Source organism: Nematolebias whitei, chromosome 22 (assembly GCF_014905685.2).
Source record: "Nematolebias whitei isolate Nwh7 chromosome 22, NemWhi1, whole genome shotgun sequence".
Lineage (NCBI taxonomy): Eukaryota > Metazoa > Chordata > Actinopteri > Cyprinodontiformes > Rivulidae > Nematolebias > Nematolebias whitei.
The window spans coordinates 21,435,796-21,459,281 of record NC_056519.1 but is presented as its reverse complement, the minus strand read 5'-3'; the positions used below and the strand labels follow the sequence as shown (position 1 = coordinate 21,459,281).

Genomic DNA, 23,486 nt, shown 5'->3' with positions numbered 1-23,486 from the left:
AACTCCAAGGTAATGTAATAATACTAATCCAATGCAAATAGGCATCTCTGTGATTTGGACAGAAATGGACGGGATACAATACGTAATTAAGCCGTATTTGTTTTCTGGGCACATTTTTATTTGCCTTTGGCAATGGAGGCTGCATCGAAATGCATAACTAATCTTTTGTGCCCCTTACTAGCAAAAGCCTATCGACCCGTAATGGTAGCTAAAAAAAAAAAAAGAACGGGCTGAAGAGAAAAAGCAAAATCATATGCAAATGGTGAACACAAGCGGATGTTACGCAATTCACAGCGCATTAACATCGTATCCAGAATATGTTTGTAAATTTCAGCTAAATCTCAGGCTATGGTTATCCCGTGTGAATACGTCACATAAAAAGCAGACGTTGGGGGATAGTTTATTTATTACATGTGGTCCCTAGGTAAAACTAATCCCATACGAATAGGGCTATTGAGTGTCAGTCCATTATTGTTACAGGTTGTTTCATTGGTGTTGATGGAAAAGAGAATGGGTGACAAAACACAGCCAGTTAGTACTGATGTTTAGTTCTGTTTCCCCTGTTGTGCGGTCTGACCAAGTCATTATATAAAGAAAAATAAAGAATCCATCATTACAATTTTGTGAGGAAGCTTACTTTTCAAATCTTAGATTCACAGAAATATTTAATACATTTGAAATAAATATGGAATAAAGATGATACTCTTAAACGGTCCAGTAAAAGTTCTTTGCTTTTATATTTTATGATTTGCAATTAAGAATAACTGAAACCCATTTTGTTGTTGAAACAGCTTTATTTCTGAAAGGCATGATAGTATAAAATATGTGGAATCAGGTTTTGATAAGTCGCTTTAATAAATCACGATATGATCCAGATGCTGAAAATCATACATCTGAATTTATTCGAGAATTTGCAGGGGTATACAAGGATATACAGAATTTATTGTAAAAAAAATCATGAAAAATGGTGTTAAAATAATGTGACAAACAACACAAACGGACATAAACAAACATTTGTACTTGTGAAAACAGACATTTGGATGGAATTTACAATGGTTGGTGTGAAGAAAGAAAATCATATGACAACAAATCTGCAAGCAGCAGCAGCTAGCTCTAGAACTTGTGTTGTTTCTGCCAAAATAAAAGCATAATGCAAATTTTGCAGCAACGTAAAGTTTTATGATTTTATTTTTTATTTTTTGCACAAACCTTTATAGGCCCTTTTAGATCATGATTCCACAATAAATATGCAAACAAAGTCCTTGTCCATCACGTCATACACATTGATCCAGTGAGATCAGGGGAATACGTGCTTTAATAAAATGGGACCAGGAATCATGGAACTAAAGCAGCGTAGACTAGAAACAAACCTGAAATGTTGCTTAATTTAATCTTGTGCGCCCAGTGTATGTATGTATGTATATATATATATATATATACATATATATATATATATATATATATATATATATATATATATATATATATATATATATATACGTGTGTGTATGTATATATTTAAAAATGCAAAACGATATGAAGCTCTCAACCTTGACCTCTCTAGGTGGCTTCAAACAACTGCTAGGTTCCTGGCAAAAATCAGTGCTGACATATTCCTGTTTTTGGTATTTTACATCACTTTATACTAAAGCTGTTTTTTTTTATTCATTTGCTTCCATTTATTTTTCAATTTATATGCTCTTTTTATGATTGTTTACTGTCATCATTCTTTGTTAAAACAGGTCTCTCTTGTAGTTGAGTCCTCGAGGCTCAATGAGACTAACCTGTCTAAATAACGGTTGAATGAATGAATCGTGAGGTGGATCAAAAGGACAACTTTGACCACCACTGTCAAAATGACCTCTGATTTTTGACTCAAAGGCAACAGGAGTGTAGATCAAGGAACATTGTTACTTTTGAGCAGAAAATCTGATTGGAAACAATAGCAGTAACAAAGTATAGGCAATACTCCATGAACAAGTACTAGACTTCTGTTGGAAAGCTGTTAAAACAAAATGGATAAAACAAGATAACAGAAGGGAAGTTCCTGTAACACGTAACTTTAAAATCACCATCAACAATGTACTATCCAATTTTGAAATTTATACGTCTATAATAGCTGGCATCGTCAGCGTTGTTGATTGACAAAAGTCATATGTACAGTATATTAGAATGGTTTTTAAAATTGCACAAGAATCTTGCTAGAAAAATAATCACTTCTGTCAGCAGCCCTTAATGCCCCTAATTTTTCCAGTCAGTTTATTAGTGAAAGTAATAATTTCATTGATATACACAAAGGTTTTATGTTACTAACAATGTTAAGACCATCTACTTTCATTTCTTATTTATCATTATGGCACAGGGACCAGACTTCTTAGATTTTGACAGATAATTTAAATTTGGAAAAGACTTGGACATTGGTCAGTTTGAGGGTGTGTTAACCATCCTTTGGTTTGGTTGTTGGTTATAGATGCTGACAATGCCGTTGACATCAATAAGTTATGTGTACTGCAGCAGGTACTCAGGATAAATCTGGTGCTTCTCAAACACAACAAATATAGAGGGGTTTGTGACATTGTCCACACAGCTGTCGTAGAAGGTTGCGTTTCCACCATCTTTGGAAGGAGGTCGAACATAGCTAGCGGCTCCTTCGATGTAGCTTCCCACCAGCACCCGGGCGATGAACATGGATTTGACTAGAGTGTCGCCCGTGTACTTGTGGGAGTATGAAGCATCTCGAGCGAAGTAACTACCTGGGTTTTGGAAAAGATAATTTAAATAAAGCATGATTTTTATATGAGGGGTAAACAAACAAATCTGCAACCTTCTTCTTTTAGCTTCACCCCCTTCAGGGGTTACCACAGTGAGACATCCTCCTCCATCTCACTCTGTCCTCTGCATACTGTGTCCTTACTCCAACTACCTCCATATTCTACCTGCATCTATATATTTTCTCTTTTGCCTTACTCTTTGTCTTTTTTCTGGTAACTGCATTTCAAACATCCAGGGCTTAATTTGTAAACTGATTGATGCTGGAACAGCGGGCGGGCCAGGGGGGTGTGTGGGGGGGAGGGGGGTCTGTGGGTCATCCCACAGAAAATTTTGAATAACAGAGATGCTATTTCCTGCATTCTGGTTTATTTTAACGGGTTATTAATATCTACATTTACCTAAATTTTTGATTAAATGACTATTTTAGAGATCAACAGTAGGTTGTGTGTGAATAGAGAGCAGCTATTCTGTCTGGTGTCCTAACCCCCTCCTGCCTCCCCTCACTTCACAGTTCTGAGCTGAACTCTTCTCATCTGAATTTGTTGCTCCTGCTCTAATCTCGTGGCACCGTTTGAAGCATCTGAAGGCTTCAATTCTCGGTTGTCCAACTAAGGACCATCCATCTATTTTGTTTTTTTAATTAAAGTAAATTGTACTGTCTTTTTGGAGTTTTGATTGCTGTTGTTGTTTTGACAAATTAGCGCCGTTGTTTGGACACGTGATGCAATGTGAATAATACATAAAAACATTTCTCTCGTATTTTTGATTTATTTTTACAGTAAGCTTTTTTATTTATTATGTCTGAAATGTAGCAGGAGTTCAGACCCATCAGCAGTTGTGCGTGTGCTGTGTAGAGCTGTCTGGAGACGCTGTGCATAACGTGCACTGTCCACAAAGCATTTATTTATTCTGTTGAATTAATTTTTCTTTCTGCAGAAACGACATGCTGTTGAATGGATCACTTCAGCAGATTCATGTGGGCTGCAGATCCCCATCACCTTAGGTGATGGGGTGGGGGTCTGAGAGGAAGGGAGAGGGGGTGTTTTTCAGTGCACAGCGTCGGCGCAGCTGAGAGACAATGTTTGGAGAGAAGAGGACGCCACGCAGCACCTCCGTGCGTAAATGTGACCATCTGTCCGAGGTTCCTCTCCTGTTCCTCAGAAAGAGCGTGTGAGCGAGCTGGTGCGCCGCGCGTGCTCCGGCTGGAACATCCACTCCACGACTGGGTCTGCTGGGCTAAGGGCAGCATCTCCTCTCGTTGTGTTTTTAATAAATAATCAAAATTAAAATGCACAATGACTTTGGACTTTTAGGGGGCGAAGATTTGAATTGCCAGATCCGAGCAAACAGTCGCAGGAATGCAGCCTTTCAAAATAAGAGAGTTCCCGGATCTTGTTCCGACAGGATCCTGCTCAAATTAACCCCATGCTAACATCCTTCTACCAGTATACCCACTGTCCCTCCTCTGGGCATGTCAAAACCATCTCAGTCTGGTCTCTCTAACTTTATCGCTCAGTTGTGCAACCTGTGCTGCACCTCTGATGATCTCATTCCTAATCTTATCCATCCTTGTCACTCCTAAGGAGAACCTCATCACCTTTATTTCTGCCACTTCCAGTTCTGTCTCCTGTCTTTTTTTCAGTGTCTCTGTCTCCAGACCATACAACATAGCTGGTCTCACAACTGTCTTGTAAACATTTTTTTTGTTCTTTGCTGACACCCTTTTACTGCAAATCACTCCTGTAACTTTTCTCCATCCTGCCTTGACTCTCTTTTTAACCTTTTTACCACAGCCCATTTTTTTCGACAGTGAACCCTAAGTACTAAAAGTCCTGCACCTTTGTCACCTCTGCTCCTTGTAGCCTCACTGTTCCACCTCCTCCCTCTCATTCACACACATGTACTCTGTCTTACTACGGCTGACTTTCATTCCTCTTCTTTCAAGTGCATACCTCCACCTCTCTTAAGTTCTCTTCCACCTGTTTTCTGTTCTCACCACAGATCACGTCATCTGCAAACATCATAGTCCACGGGGATTCCTGCCTGACCTCGCCTGTTAGTCTGTCCATCACCAGAGCAAACAAGAAGGGGCTCAGCGCCAATCCTTGATGCAATCCCACCTCCACCTTGAAGCTATCTGTCACTCCTACAGCACATCTCACCACTGTCCTGCTGTCCTTATACATGTCCTGTACCAGTCCAACATACTTCTCTGCCAATCCAGATTTCCTGATGCTGTACCACAACCCTCCAGTAGGGTTTCTGGGTGTCTTTGTCTGTTTCCTCATGTTTCCAGTTCAGCTTTCAGTGTTTTCCCTCCTTGTGTTCAGCCCTTGTCTCACCTGTGTCTAATGTTAATCACCGCAGGTGTCTGTTATGTGTCCCATTCAGCTTGTGCATTTATTCAGCTCCCTTGTGTCTTGTCTTTGTCTCCAGATTGTCTTTATGGTGTGTTCTGTCATCCATCCTGTTTCCTGTTCGCTCTGTAAGTAGGCTGCCTCATCAGCTTTTTGCTTTGTTTTTAGAAAATAAATATTGTTTTTTTACTCTCGAGTCTGCTGTCATCCTCCTGCACTTGGGTTCAACACACCAGTTGGCAGAACCTGATACCTCCCTTGTCACCCTGTCATATACCGGTACTTTTTCTAAATCGACAAAGACACAATAGAGATCTTTCTGACCCTCTCTGTACTTCTCCATCAGCATCCTCAAAGCAAAAATGGCATCTGTGGTGATCTTTCTCTGCATAAACCATATTGCTGATCACAAATAGTCACCTCTCGTCTAAGTCTAGCTTCCACAACTCTCTCCCAGATCATCATTGTGCAGCTCATCAACATAAATCCCCTGTTATTGCTACAACTCTGTGCATCACCCTTATCTTATTCTTAAAAATGGTCACCACCAAACTTCTCCATTCCTTGGGCATTTTCTCACCCTCAAATATGCCATTGAATATTTGAGTCAAAAAACTCACTGGCATCTGTTCTAGACTATTTCGAATCTTGACTTATATGTCATCAGGTCCTACTGATTCTCCTTCTTCATTCTTTTCATGGATTTCAAAACTTCACCTTCACTAATCTTTCCCACTTCCTGGTCCACAGTTTCTATGGCCTCTACTCTTTTCTTTTTCATTCTTCATTCATTAGCTCCTCAAAGTACTAATTTCATCTTCCCATCACATCCTCATCACTTGTTAGAACATTACAATTCCTATCTTTAACAAGCCTAACCTGCTGCACATCCTTTCCAGCCTGATTCCTTTGTCTCACCAATTGGTACAAGCCCTTCTTGCCCTCTTTGGTGTCTACCCTACCATTCAACTCATCACACACTTTCTGTTTTGCTTTTGCTACCTCCCTCTTTGCTCTACATTCTCAGTCGTCAGTACACTTACGGCTTGCACTCTCAGGCCATCATTACCTGCACCGTTCCCTCAGTGCGTACTGAACTCGACAAATAGGCCTATTCTCACTTTGCTCCTGTAACCTGGAACACCTTGCAAAAAGATCTAACGCTGTCCACTTTGATCTCTTTGAGGGATTTTAAACAACTGACAAGGTCAATAGAAAAATCAATGCAAATATGTAATTTTAGTATTTTACCTTGTTTTATAATGCACCTTGATTTTATTGTTTTGCAGCACTGCTTTTTCGTTTTTGTTTTAATTGCATTTTGTTGTTTATTGTTGTCTGTGCACTTTATGTTATCTGTCTAAAACAGGTCTCTCTTGTAAATGAGTCCTCTCAACTCAATGAGACTAACCTTTATCAAATAAAAGTTGCATTGAATTGATTTGAACATTACATCTCATATTCCTGTCTCCTCTCTTCAGTCCTCTTACTGTCATTTTTCTTATTGGCTAACCTCTTTCTTTGAATAGCTTCCTGCACTGCACTATTCCATCACCAGGTTTTCTTGTCATCTTTTCTTTGTGCAGATGGCACACCAAGTAGGCCTACCTTTCTACCTGTCTCTCTTATTACTGTTGTTGTAATAGCCCAGCCTTCTGGAAGCTCTTTCTTACTATCCAGAGCCTTTAACAGCTCCTCTCTGAACTCCTCACAACATTCTTCCTTCCTCAGCTTCCACCATTTGGTCTTTCTCTCTGATTTTACAATTTTTCTCTTCACAACAACAGTCATTCTGCACACAACCATCTGATGCTGTCGGTCCACGCTCTTCCCTGCCACAACCTTACAGTCCCAATCTCCCTCAGGTTTCCTCTTCTACACAGATTTTAGTCAACCTGTGTACTCCTTCCTCTACTCTTATAGGTCACTCTGTTCCTCCCTCTTTTGGAAATAAGTGTTGACTGCAGCCATTTCCATTCGCTTGGCAAAATCCACCACCATCTGTCCTTCCTAGTTTATTTCATTGACGCCAAACCTACCCATCACTTCCTCATCCCCTCTGTTTCCTTCACCAACATGTCCATTCAGGTCTGCTCCGATCACTACTCCTCCCTGGGAATACTCTCAATCACCTCATCCAGATCTTACCAAAAATGTATCTTTCTCCTCCCCATCACATCCAACCTGTGGAGCATAACCACTGACAATGGTTAGCATAATAACTTCTACTTCTACCTACAGACACATCACCCTATCTGACACTCTTTTCACCTCTACTACATTATTTGCTATCTCCTCCTACAGGACCACTCTACCCCATTTCTCTTTCTATCTATACCATGGTTAAACAGTTTAAACCATGCTCCAATGCTGTGAGCCTTGCTGCCCTTCCACTGTCTCTTGGACACATAAAACATCTACGTTCCTTCTCTGCATCATGTCAGCCAGCTCTCTACCTTTACCTGTCATTGTCCCTACATTTAGAGTTGCAACCCTCAGTCCTACATTCTTGTTTTCCTTTGCTACCTCTGTCTGCTGACACGATTTCCTCCTCGTGGTCTTCAACCAACCAATATGCAACAGAACAGTCATGCCTAAAAAGTAAAGCCAAGTGGCAAAAAGTATTGCAAGTTCTTCAAAGATCACTTGAGGTTTCTCAAGGAAGAATTTTGAAAGTGGCTCTGATCAACACTTTAGCATGTCACACTGAGGTCCACCAGTGGAGCTCAAAGCATCCCAAAGTTCTGCTCCTAAAGACCCAGTCTTTTGTTGTTTGTGAGAAAATGGCATCTGCAGTGGGGCCTGCAGGGGTTTAAGAATCTTTGAGGAATGTAGGCCATTCACTCACCCATTAGAACTGACTGACCTAACCCAATGTTGGAAAAACTGAGATTGTGCCCCCTTCCCCCCTCCCAGTAACTAATTTGAGGTAAATATACTCTCAAGTAATATACTTTGTAAAATAACAACTATATTCACCAGATTGGCAAATAATACAAATAGTTTACAGGTCTCTCTTGTAAATGAGTCCTCGCGACACAACGAGACTAACCTGTATAAATAAAGGTTGAATGAATTAATACATTTATGCCCCTCTAAACAAATTTCCTTTCATTCTATGGCAACACAGGACATTGGTAAATGTCCTATTCATCTAATGATCGTGATGTAATTTATTTGTTTTGGACTGTAGTATTATGTATAGATGCAATTCAGATTTTTAGTCCTATTCTTTATAGTTTATATGGTTTATATTTTTGCAAAATGGGAAAAAATCTTAAGCTTAAACCACATTAATTCAAGCTTTATATACTGTATACAGGTTAGTCTCATTGAGTCACGAGCAGGGCTTAATATTATTTTTTTTAACTATAAAATCGTTGTAGTAAATCATTGCCTTTAGCTTACCTTTCCCAAAACATGTTCCATGAGTTCCACAGATCCTCCAGTCAAAGTTGTTACGGCAGATGGCGTCCACATGGTTGGAGTCGGTGCCATGAAAAAGCAGTTTTTCTGTTACATTGCATCCACCATTCTTCTTCATTAATTTCTTCTGCCTTCGTTTAAGAAAGACACTAAGCTTTAATCAAGTCATAAATTAGATGTTTGCTGAGATAAAGCAAAACATTCACTTTAATGCACAATAGTCTGCCGAACCACAAGGCACAACTACAGGATAATGCTAAATGTTGTAAAAATATTGAACACTATATAACCCTTAGCTATGTGTGGCAAAAAAAAAATCAGCTTATATCATTGCAAGTTAAAGGTAACCTTAAAAAGTTAATACAAAATAAACGACAAAAGGCTGTCTTTTTTTTTTTTTTTTTTTAGATTTTAGTTTACATACCACTTGAAGACTTTCCAAAGGGCTTTGTTCTTTATTCCCTCAATACTAATTATATTAAAGCCTTTCATAGTTCTGCAAAAAAGAGCTTGAATGTTTTCAAATTCATTTGATGTGTGCGTAAGGGGAATTCTCTGGAAAACACAGAAACAGATGCACATGTCAATATGTTGTTGCTTAAATGAATCAGAATAAATACAATTTTAAGATGTTACAGAAACTTTAAAATGGCCAACATTTAAATCCAGTGTTTATAGAAGGATTAGATAACTTGTGACTAGAGTATTTAATTAACAGGAAAGGGATAAGTGAAAATTGCTGAAACAATATAAGATGATCATAACAGAACGTGTATTTATAATACCGAGAATCCTGTTTGAGGCATCTGTGTTGTGTCCCAGTTGTCTTGCACAGTAGTAGTATTTGGTGACCTGCAGGGAAAAAAGTTTTGAAGTTTAAATTTACTTTGAGTCAGATGAGGGAAAAAATTAAATGAGGAAAAGCTAATTGGGAACATGAGCATGTAACTGCACATAACCTGTGCAAATATTTAATTTCCCAATTTTATTAATTCATTCATTCGGGGTTCCTACCTCACTGTATTTGCTTGGACATCTGCAACAGAAACGAACTGAGGACGTCTTCTCACTAACCTTTTTGTGCCAAATTGCTTGTTTGTTTGTATCATGTCTGAAGTGAAAAGAATGTAAATTTTAATAAATCTGAAACAAAGTCCGAGGGTAGAAGAGTTGTGCCCTGACTTCCTCAAGGTCCTGGGTGCTGCTGTCTATATCAACACTTCTGAACATGGAAGTCGGAGACAGTGTCTTGGAATATAGTGGTGGTCCCCACTTTTTACAAAAGGGAAGAGGAGGGTGTGGTCCAATAGGGGATGACATAGTCCTCTTGGGGAAGTTCATGACACGCTGTTGGAATGGAGACTTAGACTGATAAAGCAGCTGAGACAAACACATGGGGTGGAGATGGGGCCTCTTTGTGTGGACTGAGGCATTGACAACTTACACTAGAGAATTAAATCTTAAACCAACGAGTGGTATACTGATGTCCCCCATCACTGAAGGATTTGTACAGTGAATGTAGTTTTTGAGATGAGTGTTTTCTGGACTGGAATTGAACAGAGAATGCAAGTAAAAAAAATAGGAGTAACACTGTATAAGTATAGAGAGAGGTTTTGTTTTGTTCTTTGTCTGAGGCAGCGATGAGAGATGTATTATAGCAATCGGAGGGAACAATTTTATTTATCACCAGGTGCAATGACGGAGCCAGGGTGTGGCCAATGGGGGCCTTGGCCACCATGAATTAATCTTCAGCCACCCAGTCATAAAAGGAAACTATACTTTTAAGAAATATAAAACACCCTGTACTTCCACTTGGGTGGGTTCCCTTTGAACTTGGGTTCTCTACTAGAGACCTGGTAATTTGAGGGTTCTGTGCAGTATCTTAGCTGTTCTTAGGACTGCACTCTTCTGAACAAAGATCTCCGAGGTTGTTACTGAGATCTGTTGGAGCCACTCTTTCAGTTTGGGGGTCACAGCACGAATCCTCCAATGACCACTGGTACTACTGACACTCTCCACAACTTCTGTATTTGTTCCTTCAGCCTTTGGTATTTCTCGAGCTTCTCATGCTCCTTCTTTCTGATGTTACAGTTAGTTGGGAATGCTACATCTATCACTACTGCCTTTCTTTGTAGCTTGTTAATCACCTCGTTGTCCAATTGTCCCAGTCAGACATGCCTGAAGCATCTCCCTAGGGAAGCATCATGGGGGCATCCTTACCAGATGCAAAAACCACTTCAGCTGACTCCTCTCAATGTGGAGGAGGAGCGGTTCTACTCTGAGTGTTTCCAGGATAACTGAACTTCTCATCCTATCTCTAAGGGAGAGTCCAGCTATGCTCCAAAGGAAACTCATTTCAACCGCCTGTATTCGTGACATCGTTTTTTCCGTCACTACCCAGAGTCTGTGGCCATAGATGAGGGTAGGAACATTAAATGACTGCATTGGTTTTACCCATGAACTTGTGTAGGGACCAAACATCCTGTAGCAACGGGCCTCCAATCCCATACTCGTGGAGAACCCCTCACAGTGTACTCTGAGAAACACAGTCAAATGCCTTTTCCAAGTTCACAAATCACATCTAGACTGGATGGGCAAATTCCCATGACCCCTCAAAGACCATAGTGAGGATAAAGAGCTGATCCAGTGTTCCACAGCCAGGATGGAACTTGCATTGTTCCTCCTAGATCTGAGGTTCGACCAACAATCACACTTGCTTCACCAGTGCCCCTGAATAGACCTTACAGGGAGGCTAATGAGAGTGATGCCCCTATAATTGGAGCACACCTTCCGGTCTCCATTTTTGAAGAGGGGAACCACCACACCAGTTTGCCAATCTAGTGGCACTGCCTACGAATTCCACGGTATGTTGTAAAGGCGTGTCAACCAAGACAGCCCCACAACATCCAGAGGCTTAAGGAAATCAGGCGAATCTCATCCAACCCAGGAGCCCTGCCACCGCAGAGCATTTTTACTACCTCGTCGACCTCACCCACAATTAGACCAACCCGTAAGTTCCTCAAATCATCTTCCTCCATGGAAGACATGCAGGTGGGATTGAGAAGATCAGAGAAGTATTCCTTCCACCTCCATGGTCCACATTAAGGAAATGGTGACATATCTTTTGAAATGCAAACAAACATTACAGATTCACAATTTCTGGAGTCTCTTTACCTTGGAAGCTGAGTGAATATGAATGACTGCCAGCAGTAAACTTCACCACATCTTTATTTTTCAGAAACTTCTTCTCCACATATTTACTGTCAATGTCTGCTAGTTTGTGTTTGTGTCTTTGCTGGAAAAAGCAGAGATAAAGATGTTCAAATTCTCATTGGAATTGACCAAAACTAAACAGGAATGGAAATGATTTATATAAAATGGACAGTTCAGGTAGAACAGTTTGGTGACAAAGTTCAAAAGGCGAGGTGAGCCTATGGTTATGATATGGTTTGGACAGAAGAGGGACAGTGGGTTTTAACAGACAAAGAATGTTTAATATAGAGCTGCCAGTTCCAGGAGTTTATTTTATCAGATCTTTAATCTGATCTATTCACTGTTTTTTTTTTTTTTTATGTCAAGAGCACAAAAACAAACTGCCTTATTAATAAAACAATGAAAACCAAAGAAAAAGAACCAAAGAAAAGCTGTGTGTGGAAAAACTGGGTTCTCACTTGCTGCTTCCCTAGGATTTAAGAAGGAAATTATCAGCCAATTGCTGCTGATCAAAAGTATTACAGTAGTCCCTTGCTACTTCGTGGTTTGTTTTTCGTGGACTCGCTCTATCACAGTTTTTCCAAGTAAGATTGGGCATGACACACTGACACGCTGATTGATGGATGAGCCGCACGATCGGCATGGAATTCTTATTTAAAATAAATTATTTTATATTATTTGTCACCTGATGCACCTTCGTGCAGCTCAAACAGCTGCAGACAAAAATTCCTCCTGCACCTCTGTGCAGACAAACTGCAGGAGAAGATTCCTCCTGCAGCGTGTCAGGATCTCCGCTCTGCAGAGGATAAGTGGGCGTGGCCGAGAGCGCTGGCAGAGTGCAGCCGGAGGCAGAGAGCTGAAATCATGACACTGTGCTCTTTTACAATGTTTAGAGTTTAGAAACATTGTTTATATATATATATATATATATATATATATATATATATAAGGCATTTTAAACCCTTCCCACACTCTTGCAATATTCTACAGTGTGTGTATATATATATATATATATATATATATATATATATATATATATATATATATATATATAAACAAACTACTACTTGTACTACTCTGGGCTTCTGGGTACGGATCCCCCGTGATAATAAACAAGGGACTACTGTACTTGTTTTTAGTATTTTATCTTGTTTTGACCACCTTGATTTTATTGGTTATAACACTACTTTGATTTTTATTTTCTTTGCATTTTATTGTTTTATTGTTTATTGTTGTTTGTACCTTTTCTGTTTTCTTGTCTAAAACAGGTCTCTCTTGTAAATTCAATTTCAATTCAATTTATTTGTATAGCACCAAGTCACAACAGAAATCATCTCGGGCACTGAACAGAAACATTCATATATAAAAAAAATATAATTTAACATTATTTATCTGAGGAGCAGACTGCTTTAAGTTTAACTCCATCACAAAACTCTCATCTTGAGCATGAAGGCAACAGTGGAAAGGAAAAACTCCCTCATGAGGAAGAAACCTTTAGCAGAACCAGACTCAGGACAAGCGGCCATCTGCTTCAACCGGCCGGGTTTGAGAGGAACAGATACACAAAGGCAAGTTAAGAATCACATGTGAAGATAGAAATAGTATCAAATGAAAACTATTCAATTTTAACAAATAATTTAAGGAAATGAGGTAAATTTATCCTCTAGTAGTCTAAGCTTAAGACAGCATGACAAGCCGACCCTAACTATAGGATTTATCAAAAAGGAAAGTCTTCATCCCAGTCTTAAAACTGGACAATGTGTCAGCCTCAAGGACAGAAACTGGAAGTTGGTCCCACAAGAGAGGAGCCTGATAACTGAAAGATCTTCCCATTCTGCTTTTGGAAACTCTAGGAACCGTGAGTAAACCTGCAGTCTGAGAGCGAAGTGCTCTGTTAGAAAAATATGGAACAATAAGATATTGAATATAAGATGGAGCCAGGTTGTTGAGAGATTTATAGATTAGAAGTAAGATTTTGAATTCTATTCTGGATTTGACAGGGAGCCAATGGAGAGAAGCTAAAACTGGAGAGATATGATCTCTCCCACTAACTCCAGTTAAGACTCTGGCAGCAGCATTTTGGATCAACTGAAGACGTTTGAAAGAAGTATTTGGACACCCAGATAATAAACCATTGTAATAGTCCAGTCTAGATGTGACAAATGCATGAACCAGTTTTTCTGCATAATTTTTAGATAAGATCTTTCTAATTTTAGTGATTGACGCAGGTGGAAGAAGGCGGTTCTAGCAATGTTTTTAATATGGGTTAAAAGACATGTCCTGATAAAAATAACACCAAAATTTTTAACATTAGAGCTGGAAACGAGATTGTCATCCAAGGAGGGCGAAAAACTGAAAAAATTATTCCTAAGATGATCAGGTACAAAAACTAAAACCTCAGTCTTGTCTATGCTCAAAAGCAGAACACAGTGTCATCCAGGTTTTTATGTTTTTAAAAAATGCTTGTATTCTAAGTAAATGATTGGATTCATTGGGTTTCATGGGCAAATATAATTGTGTATCATCAGCATAACAATGATTTTTATCCCATGCTGTTTAATAACATTGCCTAATGGAAGCATAAGTTAAAGACTTCTGGTCCAAGCACTGAACCCTGAGGAACTCCATGACTAAATTTGGTGTATGATGAAGATTCATTACAGTAGTCACTCGCTACTTCATGGTTCATTTATTATGGACTCGCTCTATCACGGTTTTTCAAAATGAGAGTGGACATGACACACAATTGGCTGACTGATGGATGAGCCGCACAATCGGCATGGAATTTTTATTTAAAATTAATTATTTTAAATTATTTAGCACCTGCTTTAAATGTGTGGAATTAAAGGAAATCTAGGTGAAATGCTGCTTTTTTTATACACTAGTGTACACTTTTTTGCACACTGGTGCACGGCCTGGTTGAGCTACAGGTAATACAGATAATTTTGAGCTCTTTCAAAGTTTCTAGTAGAAATCTTGTGTCGCTCACCTACCACAATAAAGGTTGAATGAATAGTTGGGTCACTTAACCAACTTTAAGAATAACAAAAAATTCTCAAAAAAAATTTATTAATTCAACATTTATTTATACACGTTAATCCCATTGAGCCTCGGGGACTCATTTACAACAGGGACCTGATTTTACCAAAGAGTGATGACAACAGTGGACAACAACAACAATCATAAAAGATGCGTACAAATTCAGGATAACAAGTGAAAATAAAATGGTATTAAAAACGTGTAACCAAAAAACAGCTAGGTTGTAAGGCAATGTAGAGACTAAAATCAAGAACATGTCTGCATTGGTTTTATCCAGAAATTTAGCAGATGTTTGAAGCCACTTAGAGAGGTCAAGGTCAAGAGCTTCAGATCTTTTTGCAAGATATTCCAGGAAATAAGAGCAGAGTAGGAGAAGGTCCTTTTGACTAGTTCAGTCCTCACTGAGGGGACACTGCAGGTAATAATGTCCTGAGAGCGCACGCTGTAGCTGCACTCATGCAGAGACATGTAGGAGGAGATGTATGAAGGCAGCAGACCAAGAAGTGATTTAAAGATGAAAATGTACCAGTGAGAGAGTCTGAGTGAAGTTAATGATGTCCAGTTAACCAGTGAATACAGGGTGCAGTGGTGGGTATGATAGTTACAGCCAGTTATGAATGTATGAATTTGGTGAACTCACATTTGTACCGTACAGATTCCATTCTCCAAATTCATTCTCCCAGTACCAGCACCACTTTGTGGCGTGGATGAAGTCCGTTTTTTTCCGAGAGTTTGGAGTTGAGAGTCTCCTTACTTTGCTTTGTCCACATCTCATTAGATCAAAAGAAATCCGTGATTTGCCACTGCTGTAGGACACAAAATTAAAAATGTATTAATTTTACAAGGTTATACTACTGTTACACTACACAAACATTGACATACTAAATGCAGAATTCACTAGCAAAAAAAAACAAAACAAAAACATTTTATTACTTTAGGATTTATTTTAATTTTGGCATATGTTTTTATGTCGGGAGGACCTTTCAGGATTTTTTTTTTTCTCAATGGATAAAGTTTTTGAGTGAAGGCATAACAGCACCATGGTTAGAGGACACTAGTTTTCCCACAGACACAATAAATATATGTAAGGTTAACTAGTAACTAAATTACCAGGTAACTAAATTGTTCCTAGGTGTGAGCCAGAGCATGAATTGCTTGTCTCATTTGTCTCTGTGATGAATTTGTGACCTGTCCAGGGTGTACCCCACCTCTTGCACAATGACAGATGGAGATGAGCACCAGCGACCTCGTGACCCAGATAAGAAACACAGGTAAGGAAAATGGATGAATGATTATTGAGTTCAGCAAGCAGAGTGTCAGTTTTGGTGATTACAAGAGACTTGGTAGTTTAGTTAAAAAAGTCAAAAAAGGTAGCTAGTCCATACTAGATCAAATAATTTGCTTTTAATAATAAACTAATTTTAATAAATATCTAATTATAGTTGAATCACAGTGGTACTAAAGTCAATTCAGCTGCCTCGGCAATGGAGAGACAGAACACAGTCCACTCACTTCAGTGTTCCCCATCTCTAGCACCAAAGTCAAACAGTTAAACATTTCTCAGGTTTAGATCAGAGGCCGTTCATTCCAGTAACACACTCCCAGTTACACTGTTACTATCCATGTGGGCATGGAAGTCACCCAGTAGAATAATGGCGTCTCTAGCTGGAACACTTCTGCACAGGACTGGGTACTCCAAACTGCCATTCAGTGTATAGGCACAAACATTAATAAAAGTTTTGAAACTACTTTTTTTTGGTGGCTCACCCACTGTCAGTCAGATGCACCTGGAAATTAATTTCTAACTATGCTTCTATGTCACTTGCTGTCATTCTAGAGTTGCTGACAAATGTGTTACAGTATGTTAGCACATATAGCATCATATAGGTTAGCACTTGGTTTTATTTATTAATTTTTTTGTTGGAATGACATTTGTTTTCTTTTGGCTCAACCCAAAATACCATTATGCACAGTTTTTGAAGGTGCTTTTGTTTCTAGTCAACCAGAGCATCACATCTAGGATGGAAAGTGAATAAACACATGATCAACTGGCCAACCTACCATTAAAATATTTTAGGGAGCAACTAAAAGTTTAGCCTTACTGCTCCTCGCTGTATTGTGACCACCAAAAACAAAGTTTAAACTCTGCTTGCTGTACTTAACATCCGAGACAAAAAAATATGTCACTCAAACTTTCTAACCAACGAGGATGAAGCTGTAAAAGACGCTCCCACTAGAAACATTTTGCCAAAATTGGAAGCAAAAAGTCAGGCCGCTCAAAAGGACAAAACTGTCCCTGCAACCTAAAAAAGACAATAAAACCCTCAGTCAGATATTTGACGTGTACGTTTACAATTGTCTACCACATTACAATTCATCACAGAATTGCAATTTTGTGATTTATTTATTTATTTTAGTTATTTTAAAATCAAGAATCTCTCATGGGTCCTGGTTACCCTGGATGACAACTCTGTTCCACATGATGGAACATGGGTGAAATCTGGAAAACCTTCATTTTGATAGAAATCAAGAAGCTGCTGATTGTTTGAGTTCAGCAGTAATCCGTCACCACTATAATCCTAACTAAAGTCCCCACAGTATCAAAGTTCATGCTCAATCATCCAGGCACCTTATCCAGTAATGCTCAGTCAGGTCATCTGGACAGTTTCTTTTTTTTAATAGAAAGACATTTCGTCCTCTATCCGGAGGGCTTCATCAGTCTGAGGAGTCCCAAGTAAACTGTTGTCCCACCAAGCAGTACACTCCTTAAGTGGACCAACCAGCTTGCTGGAGATAAGATGGTTTCTGGGGGCTGTCCTGTCCCCTGTTGACTCCTCCCAGGCAGGCAGCCACAGCCAAAGTGGTTCAAGGCAACAAAGTTCATGCTCAGTCATCCAGGTACAAAATATTGGGTACCCAGGGTACTTGTAAGTGTTAAGTGTAAGTGTACATTGTAGCATGAAGGGGCCAAAGCCAAGGTTGCAGTAGATTACACAATGACTGTCAGCAGGGCTGGATTAAATATTTTTTTCACGATATTGCCATAAAAGTGAACGAACATCTGTTTATGAAACTGCTGCGCTCATTTGTAATCTCTTTTATTACTATAGTCTTAACGTCCCCTGAGTACCTGTAAGTGTTGTTTGGGTCGCAGTAGTCCCTCTCAATTCTCTCGTTATCAGGCAGGTTGGTCCACTGATCATGTACCTGAACCTGCCATCTGTACGGCATCTTGTCATGAGCATAAAAACATTGACCTGAAAGCACATTGGTCATTAAAAAGGAGGCATTTAGCAACAGACAAAATGTATTTAATAAAGAACCATCTCAGAACTCACCCCTGTGCTTACAGTAGCCCTGAATGAAGCGCAAGCATATCTCAGGATCCATGGTTTCCACTCTCTTAGGTTCAGTTCGACACTGTTGGTGGAAAAAAAACCTTCACAAACAATCGGGTGTAATCCTCATCTAATTGAATAACACAAAGCTTTGTGGAGAAATAGAACACAGAAACAAATCATTACAAGTGCAGAAACTCCCTTCGTACAGTCTGACTGCAATCTGATGTCTAAACAGATGCAGATGGAGATGCTGAGGCGCCGCAGAAAACAGACATCTATCAAGGATTCCCCGGGAATAAATCATTGTGTCTATCATAACATTCAGTCTCAAACAAAATTAAACACAACCTCTGCTGCCTTCTTAGAGTCAAATCAAGAATGATTGTAATTTAGAGAGAATCATGGAAATGTAATATCATTCAGCATGACAGCAAATAAGTAGAAAATGTTATACAGGTTATAAATATAGTAAATAATAATAGAGCATGATGCATACAGTATGTAGCCTCCCTTGAAATGCACCACACTATTAAGAGGCCAGTTCCTGCTTGGTTTATGGTACCACCTCATTCGTGGTTCCAAACATTTTGATGTTGGCAGACTGCAGCCGTTGGTTGGCCCAACTAGTGGAGCAGAATATGAATTATGAAGATCCGGTCCACTTTGCTTTGATGAGCCCACCCAGAGTGGGGTTAGGGTTATTTATTCTAAGTTCATAAATGCAACATGTCACCTTAGGACTTTCACCCAAGGAAATAATTATACTGATAACAAACGGCACTTACGGTAAGTTTGTTTCGAAGAGGAAGCAGGAAACAGAGTTCCAAAGGTGCAAATGTATAAAAATTAACATATTTTTAAAAGCATTTAAAAATGGAGGCAGTGTTGTCCGTTACAAAACAGAAAAAAAAAATTAATCAAGGCTGAGGATTACCAGATATGGACAGTTCAAAGAAAGTGGTGAATCTAAATATTTCAAATAATAATAAAAAAAAACCCACTCTGAGCCCACACTGTTCAGGAGAAGTGGAAAGGACCTGTCCCCCACAGCACAAGACACAGGAGAGCCAATACAAGAGCCTCGACCAACACCTGTAGCTCTCAGCCTATAACAAACAACAGAATAAACAATCAAAAACAAAATTAATAAACTAAAATCAACCTCAGTTTGGCCGTAAATAAGTAAAATGGTTAAAACTGCCTGAAATTTACTTTTATTAATACACAAAAATTAGCAAACACAATTAAAGTTCTAGTGACCAGTCCCCCCCCCCTCTCCCCCCCCACACACACACACACACACAGCACATTGTCAGTGACACAACACACTGGAAAATACAGAGTTAAGAGGGCTGATGAAGGGGGAACAGAGCAGGTCAGACCCAAACAGAGCACGGACCGAGCCAGGATCAGCCAAGCAAAGTAAAACTAAAGTGAAAGTAAAAGAGAACAAAGCAGCAAAACATCTTGTTGGACTGAAGTGACTTTAATATCAAAATAAATATAATCATTCAAACACTTTAAATGTGTAAAAAGCTGAATATGAGGACAGGGCATACATACCACATCTGCTGAATCTCACCACCTGAGAAGAGACTGTGACCCCCCCCCACTGGCAACAGGTGATTTACCGCATGACTGAAATAAATCAAATCGATCAAAGGCCAAAGTTGTAACCAGCCGGTGCAGAGGAGAGGAAACTAATGGATACAATCCTTTCATCATCTTTTTACTCAAATCAGCCTCTCTGAGGACACAAAGAGTCTTCAACCCAGTTTACTTACAATGGCAGACAGTCACGAGGAAACTTTTACAGATGCACACATTTAAATCCCTTTAACCTCGTCTGTGAGAATATGCACCAGACAGAGAGGTAGGGAAAGCTTTAATAGACATTATCGGGCACAGGCGTGATCAAGATGACCTCGTCTTTCCAGCAGATGAGGAGAAGGCTTTGGAGTTCATGGAGTGTGCAGGCGCCGTGCTCTTCAGAGAGGAGCCTGCAGGCAGACAAAGCAACTCTAATTCACACACATTAGTTTAACATCAGTTCAACATCCATAACCTTTACCTAAATTCCCCTAACTGAAATGATCATGTATTTAATACTAGAGGGCAATGGCCTTTATTGATCCTTTCTATCCATATAAAGAAATTAAATTAATAATTTAACTTTGACAGTAAATGTTCCTTAAGAGACTAATTGACCACATCCGAAAATACTACTTTATAATAGTTTATCCACAAAAACTAATCGATCATGAAGTGTTATCCAAGCTTGACATGAAAGAAAAAAAAAGTAAGAAAATTTGTTTTACATTTGAACTTATCTAAAATCTTTAGTTAATTTCTTAATAAAGGTCTTTAGTTAATAAAACAAAAACATAAAAACCTACACATTTCAGTTTTGTGAATATAGATAAAATATTTATTTTATGGCAATTTTGGGGAAATTTTCCTCAACATTTTCCTCCATATAGGCCCAAAATGATTTTATTTAAAAAAAAAAAAAATTAATTTTAATTTCCATCCACAGTTTTGTGAAGACCTTCGTCACCAGACCCTTCAGGTCCGGTAGCCGAAAACAAAGCCTTGTTTTTGATCCAATATACTCATGTCTGTTCGGACATGGAGATCTTTTTAATTAAAAACTATCATTATTATCATTATTTACTTTAACCATGGTAGAAACACTAGATTTTGAATTCTTTTTGGCTTTTATTGACCCAGTTATAGTAGTGAACTGCTGCAGCACGGTGCATCCACTACTGACCTCCTGCTTTTGGGAACACCAACAGGAGTCAGCCGTTCTGAGCCGTGGAATGTCCAATTTTGCAGCCTGCATACATGTACATGTAAAACAGATATATATATATATATATATATATATATATATATTTAAACAAAGTCTTTTTATTGATTTTTTGCATTTTTAGTAACACTCACAACAATAGAACAAAATCCCACCCCATCCCTCCCACACCGGATCAGTCATACATGCATAAACAAGAGCTAATCAAACAGGCACTGACAAGTTTTCCGCATATGACATAAACGGCTGCCATGCGTCTCAATCTTTTTACAGATCCCTTCAGGGTATGTCTTATTTTTTCCAAATGAGTCACCTCTCTTATCCAATGTACATATGCTGGGGGGTGTGGGTCCTTTCATTTGCAGAAAATTATCCTCCTGGCCAGGAGAGTGCCAAAGGTAATCACATCCCTCTCGCATTTGCTGAAGGACGTATCCACAGGGACCACCCCAAACAGTGAAATGAGTGGGGATGGGTGAACAGTTTTGCCACATATTCCAGAGAAGGTGCCAAATACAGATTGTCAAAAAGTCTGCAGTTGGAGACATGTCCAGAATGTGTGCAGAAGTGTAGCTGATGAGATTCTCATGACTGGGCTCCATGCATGTAGAACTTCTGTACAGCTGGCACTGGTAATTGTGACAAGCAGCAGTAGGGCGTGTGCTGGGTGTGTTTTGTCATCATTTTCTTTGTTCCTGTCCTTTGTTTTTTTTGGTTGCATTTAACTGCATACGGTGGTAGAAATAACCATGGACTATCCTTGTCTGGTTGATTTATTTTGGTGCTTTTTGCACTTTTTGTCAATTTTTTGCCAGACTCTGTGTGGACCAGATATGGCTGCAGTATGGCCGGGAGTTTCTGCTCCTGATGCGGGACTCTGGAGCGGGCGCTGTGGAACCCTCTGCAGTTTTGCCAGTGGACATCCTCCAGATGGAGACCTCAGCTAAGAACCGGTGCTGGGAGCAGAAGCAGCCAGGCGTAAAGAAGCGGGGAAGACGCGGTGGTCTTTGACAGAGGTTGAAGTGGGGGGCAGGTCTCGCTCGTGTGCCACTTCCAACCAGCTTCAGGCTAATGTGAAGTTTCTGGAGGAGTACAAAAGTACCTGTGTTTTGGCACTGACAGAAACTTGGCTCAAGGACGATGACTTGCAATCGGACCTGGCGACTTCGGTGAGCCCCCTTGTTTGGACAGAGACCCCACCAGGACAGGTAAATCACTCGGTGGAGGACTGTGACTTTACGTAAATAAAAAATGGTGTAACACAGTTATCATCAGTGAGACGATGTGCAAGCCAGACATCAAACTTTTCTCTGTGTCTCTCCACCCGTTTTATCTGCCAAGAGAATTCCCAGAGCTTTTTATAACGCTTGTGTACATCCACCCTGAAGCTAATACGGAGCTAGCTACTCAGGCTTTGCTAAAAACAGTGCAGCAGTTTCAGAAGATCTCACCGGACGCTCCTAACCTTATTATAGGAGATTTTAATCACTGCAGACTCGGAAAGTCACTTGAGAATTTTTATCAATATGTGTCGTGCTCCACTCGACTTACAAAATGTTTGGACCTGTGTTACGGAACTGTGAAAAACGCTTTTAAATCTCCGAGCGGAGCTCTGATTGGTTCATCAGACCACAATATTGTCTATTTGATCCCACACTACAAACCCGTCCTGAGGAAACACAAGCCGGAGCAACATTTGGTTCCGGTTTGGTCGGAAGAGTCCATCCAGAATCTTGTTTTAGCTGCACAGATTGGGATTTGTTTAAAAGTAAATGCTCAAATTTAGAGGAACTTACTGACATAATTTCCTCTTATATTAATTTTTGTGAGGGATCAATCATTCCCAGGAAATTTGTCATTAAGTTTTGCTAACAGTAAACCATGTATCTCCAAATCAGTAAAAAAAAACAATGCATTTGCGCAACATTAGCTTCAAAAAGGGAGATTTGACTCAATACCACATACTAAAAAAACAAGTGAGGAAAGAATTAAAAGTAGCTAGAGTAAACTATAAAGAGAGAGTGGAAAATATGTTCAGGTCCAATAACTCCCGGCTGGTATGGGAGGGGGATAAGTATATGATGGAGGTATCAAATAAGAAAACTCACATCACTCTTCACTCCTCATCCGCAGTGCGGTGATTTTAATTCATTTTACAATCGTTTTAACACTAATGATTTTACAGAGAAGCTTTCTGTTTTCAAAGAAACGCTGTCAGGTGCAACAGTGAATATTGACATTGGAAGTGTGCTTAACGTTTTTCAAAAGACTAAAGAAAGGAAAAATCCAGGTCCTGACGGTATAGGGGGTCGTATTCTTAAGAACTGTGCCCTGCAGTTTGCTGATATTTTCCATCCATCCATCCATTTTCTTTACCCGCTTATTCCATTTTGGGTCACGGGGGTCGCCGGTGCCCATGTCCAGCAATCACTGTGCGAGGGGCGGGGTACACCCTGGACGGGTCGCAAGTCCATCACAGGGACACATAGAGACAAACGAGACAAACAACCATTCACTCTCTCACTC

At 39.5% G+C, this 23,486-nt stretch overlaps 1 protein-coding gene across 1 annotated transcript in view; it reads right to left on the bottom strand.

Annotated features, from left to right (window-relative positions):
• Positions 1–2,421: 2,421 nt before the first annotated feature.
• The window catches only part of LOC119428529 (protein mono-ADP-ribosyltransferase PARP12-like), a 49,943-nt gene continuing 28,878 nt past the window's right edge, over positions 2,422–23,486 (bottom strand). The window contains 9 exon segments of the mRNA XM_037696209.1: positions 2,422–2,753; positions 8,538–8,686; positions 8,980–9,110; positions 9,341–9,407; positions 9,570–9,666; positions 11,730–11,850; positions 15,448–15,613; positions 17,938–18,064; positions 18,146–18,227. Of these exon segments, the coding sequence (XP_037552137.1) occupies positions 2,422–2,753; positions 8,538–8,686; positions 8,980–9,110; positions 9,341–9,407; positions 9,570–9,666; positions 11,730–11,850; positions 15,448–15,613; positions 17,938–18,064; positions 18,146–18,227 (1,272 nt within the window).